The sequence below is a fragment of the Limulus polyphemus genome, unplaced genomic scaffold, assembly GCF_000517525.1.
Source record: "Limulus polyphemus unplaced genomic scaffold, Limulus_polyphemus-2.1.2 Scaffold3114, whole genome shotgun sequence".
Taxonomy (NCBI): Eukaryota; Metazoa; Arthropoda; class Merostomata; order Xiphosura; family Limulidae; genus Limulus; species Limulus polyphemus.
In genome coordinates this window covers 127,469-132,347 of record NW_013668724.1, presented here as the reverse complement: position 1 = coordinate 132,347, position 4,879 = coordinate 127,469, and the positions used below count along the sequence as shown (strand labels likewise).

Sequence of the window (4,879 nt, the reverse complement as noted above, 5' to 3'; positions counted from 1 at the left end):
TACAATTTCCATACTATAACTTTTAATATAGTGTGTGTGTGTATATATATATATATATATATATATATACAAAATCTGGCAGACTTTTAGCACACATTACAAGTCTTTTGTACACAAAAAATCAGATTTCTTAATGAAGTATTTTTGCTAAAGATTTGTGTGTGAATAAATACAGTCTTTTTTTTTTTACTAGTCCAAGTGCAAAGTGGCTTCCATGTTAAAATTAAAAATACTTTTCTTCATCTAATCTAAAATTTTATTTGCATAATCTGTCAAACCTTCTAAGTAAATTTCAAGCATTTTTTTCCAGTAAAACTTCATATTTTATCCATTATTTTCTCTACCCTAACTCTGTACAAAGTTGGTCAATTTGACCGACCTTGTAACAACCAAAAAATAAATAAAAAAATCGAAATATATTTAATTACCCTTTTTCTTTCTAGAATGACTTCGAATTGTAAAATTAAACTACATTTGTATATTCTAAATAATTTTAAACTCGTAACAGTATACATCTACTTATACTTAAATTTTATTGTTTTAATGCCCTTTGAAACCTGTCTAACTACTATTCATGCCATTATAAGTTGCAAGTCACTTGGCAGATGTACAGCTCTCATTACAATATCAAATTACATTACATACGAGCTACTCACAAGCGTACCTCATGAAATTTTTTTATTATATTGTTATTTATTTTACATAATCTAACTTTAACTCACTTATAAAGTTTTCAATTGAAAAACAAGATATAAAGTACTTACCCGCATCTATATATTTTTTTGGCTGTTGATGACACTTAACCATACTTTTTTTATACTAATGATAATACTGCACTCAATAATGTTTTATTTAATTAAATAATACATCAAAGAACACAAAATAATAACATGCAAAAAGTAGACAATTCCACATAACTATCACAATTTTACTGGCTTTATAACAATGCAACAAGAGCTGTTATATATTCATCTAAGCTCGTCAATGTGTTTTCCTTGAGAATAAAGCTTTAACTAGAAGCTAAATCTACAATTCTCTGTACAGAAAACAATGTAACATGATACATCATTGAAAGAGTATAACCTTGGCTTTCTATTGGTTATAAGTAATATAGTATTGAACATCAGAGAGAACTATAGGCAATTTCTGAAAGTGAGGATGTGACAGGTGAACCTGGCAAGAAGGGTCTGATTATCTTATTTCATGGCTCTGTAACAAATAAAATTCAAAAATATAAAAATTATGCTTTGCCTGAGTGATGACAACATTATAATGAGTAATTTACATTACATTTTTCCTACTTCTTGGAGGGGTGGTAAATAAATTAGAGAAGAAGGGATGCCTAGAGAGAAAATGTCACAATTCTCATATTAGAGGAAATTCAGGATTTTTTTTTCAATATTGCCATATAAAAGTAAAAGCTTACAACTTATAAGCTAGAAAAGAGTAGTTTAATTAAATTTTGAATGTAACTAATTAAAACCTCATGACATGCACAGAAAAAGCTGCCCATGGAAAGAGGGTTAATAAGGACTGACAATCCAGCCACAGGATCACTCTGCATACTAGTTGTAGATTTGTGAGTAAGACCTCCAAAGAAGTTTTAGAAGTTCTGATACTGTTGGAAGTACTTTCATCCAAATTAATATTAACTTCCAATTTCATTGTAGCAAAGTTGACAGCAAAAATGTCAACACAAAAGTCTGGATTATGGAGGGAATGCAGATGTTGTACATGTCATCCTGTTGCAAGCAATGTGAAAGTGTGGAGAACTATGGATAAGTTGACACATACTCTCAAGAATATTCAATACATTAGTTGCATGTTTACTGACAGCATGAGAGGAACTCCATAAAGGAAAGTTTTGTTTTGTATTTCACGGATGCATCTACCCTGTCTTCAATTTAAATTTGGAACAGTTTAAGTACAAAAGTGTTTTCCAACCATATGATATCGAAGTAAATATTGTCACAATTCTAGTTTAAGCACAAAGTTGTAAAACAATTATATTAATCACTGTACATATCTAAACCCATAATTACCTTGAAAAGATGATTACTTTCATGTGTGGCATGTAGTAACTTGCTCCTTTATCTCAGTGATTTGAAGATAAGTAACTGATGTTATGTAATAGAAGAAAGCTATATCATATTAAATAATAATTGGTTTTACTTTTCTTACCACATCTTGGAGAATTCTGTCGCTACAGAGTGTCAAAAGTGTGTTTTTCTGAAGCTACAGGGAAAGAAACCAAAACCTTTTATAACAAACTGTTCCTATATAAGACAGTATTTATATTACAAAAACACTTTTCATTTATAACCATCTTTTTTTTTAAGTACACTGTATATACATTTTATTACAAGTACTTCAAAAATTGATATAATGTAAATTTTTCTTTTTAAGTAATCTAGAAATCTGAAAGAAAAGAATAAAACATTACACACAATAAATAAGATACATTTAAAGGTCAAAAGTAAATGTACCTGTTGGTGCGTAGGATAATTTTCCATGGCTGTAAGTGTGAGATCAACAATTTCTCCAAGCCAGCGGGGATGAATCTTTTGGCCAAGGTTTCCTTTGGACAAGTTATATAGGCAAGCTGTAGCTGCCATCTGAATTGCTAGAACTCTGGGATGTTTCCTCATCCCTGGAAGAATGAGCTAAGATAAATGTTATAAAGATGAATAAAACAATATGCTTTGTTTGATAACTGTAAAAAAATGAAACAAACCTTCAACACAAAATATTATAACAAGAATATTTATTTAATAGTTTTAATAATAAAAAAAACACATTATTATCACATTATAACAACAACAACATTTGTTTCATAAGTGTAAAAAGAAAATGAAACATTATCATCATTATTATAACAATCTTTGTTTTATAGGTGTAAAAAAAATGAAACAAACCTTCAACACAAATCATAATAATAGGAGTATTTAGTAGTAGTAAAGAGAACTTTAAACAGACATTACTATAAGAACAACCTACATTAAACACTTCCAAAAGAGAAAAATAACCATTATTAACATTAACATAACAAGAATCTATATTTGTAAATTCTAAAGTGAAAACAGGATGATTACTATTATCATTATTACAAAAATTCTGATATTTCTATTGATATGACCCAATAGCAGCTCCACATCAGACTTACACAGAAATATTTGTTCCCACTCTTGTACTTTACAGAGGTGTGAGCTCATCCCACCTACGGCAGCATGCTGTTAATTAGTGACATCTAATAGCCTCATCATTATTCAATAACATTTAGCAAAAGTGAAAAGTTATTTATAAATAACACAAAACTTGAACTTACTTTGATCACATCAGCTCTCGGCTCTGAATAACTCTGTGTGTAATTGTACAAGTAATATAATGACTTCTGTATATACAAAGGCCTTAGAGAGTATCTTCTTAATGCTTCTAAAATATGAGATTCTCTTGCACTTCCTGTCACCTATAAAATGCACAGAGCAAAGAAACATTTTCTAATGAACAGAAAATGTCATGATGTTAACAGTTTCTTTACCACTATAAACCACAAAAAACCTTCACCTTGCACACACTGCCATGGAAATTCTTGTGTAAGCAACAAGCCTTGAACAAAGCTCCCACCCTTACATGCATCAACATGTATTATGCCAGCCTATGACTTAATTATCATTAGATTACAGCTCTCCACCAATAAGAGAGCAACATCCTTCATGCACAATAATCCCCATGAGCACTAGCACTTGAACAGAGGTTCATTCTTGACAAGGTAAACTAAATAAATCGGAAGTAGGAAGGAAGTGGTGTAAAGAGGTGATTATCTATCTGAAATACATTCTCGGGTAAGGAAAATGTTAAATTCAGAAATTCTCCTCTCCTCTCTGCACCACAGAGTTATAACCCCACACTTAAAATGGTGGAGAGGCTGTCACAAAGAAAGAAATTACAAAGATAAGTCCCTTTCTAAAAACAGCATCAGAAAAGAAAAGCCCATGGAATGTGATATCCATGAGGTGGGAGATAACCTAGTGGAGCTGTATTAAGTGGAAGAAGCCTAGTAAAGCTGTATTAGATGGGAGACAGCATAATAGGGCTGTATTAGATGGTAATTAGCCTAGTGGGGCTGTATTAGATGGAAGATAACATCCCTCTCAAGTAGAGAATACTCTTCACCCAATATTATTATGATATTTGTTGTCAGGAAAACAAGTAGAGCAAAATAAAGTGTCATAAAAATCTTTAGCATTGTGCTAAAATGTTGCTAAGGTGAATAGAATGTAGAATTGCTCAATTAGCCATTATATAACAGGCAAACAACTGAGCATTCTACATAGAGGAAAAACTTACATGAGATATCACAATAATCAGAAGCAGGAAGAAACATCCCAGATCAGTGTTCCAAGGTGAATACAAGACCAAACAGCTGGATCGAACCAGCGGTAATGGATTAATTCATAATACTGTGGGGTGTCCTGTACTTCACTACCAGGTAACATCCTAGACCTGTGTCCTGTACTACACTACCAGGTAACATCCTAGACCTGTGTCCTGTACTACACTACCAGGTAACATCCCAGATCTGTGTTCCAAGGTGAATACAAGACCAAACAGCTGGATCGAACCAGCGATAGTGGATTAATTCATAATACTGTGGGGTGTCCTGTACTACACTACCAGGAACATCCTAGACCTGTGTCCTGTACTACACTACCAGGTAACATCCCAGATCTGTGTTCCAAGGTGAATACAAGACCAAACAGCTGGGTCAAACCAGTGGTAATGGATTAATTCATAATACTGTGGGGTGTCCTGTACTACACTACCAGGTAACATCCCAGATCTGTGTTCCAAGGTGAATACAAGACCAAACGATTGAATC

The 4,879-nt window shown here is 32.3% G+C and overlaps 1 protein-coding gene across 1 annotated transcript in view; it reads right to left on the bottom strand.

The window, feature by feature from the left end:
- The window catches only part of LOC106468691 (protein zyg-11 homolog B-like), a gene marked incomplete at its 3' end in the record, with an annotated part of 28,523 nt that overhangs the window by 13,428 nt on the left and 10,216 nt on the right, over positions 1-4,879 (bottom strand). The window contains 3 exon segments of the mRNA XM_013929129.2: positions 2,182-2,235; positions 2,487-2,663; positions 3,326-3,466. Coding sequence (XP_013784583.1) covers positions 2,182-2,235; positions 2,487-2,663; positions 3,326-3,466 — 372 coding nt within the window.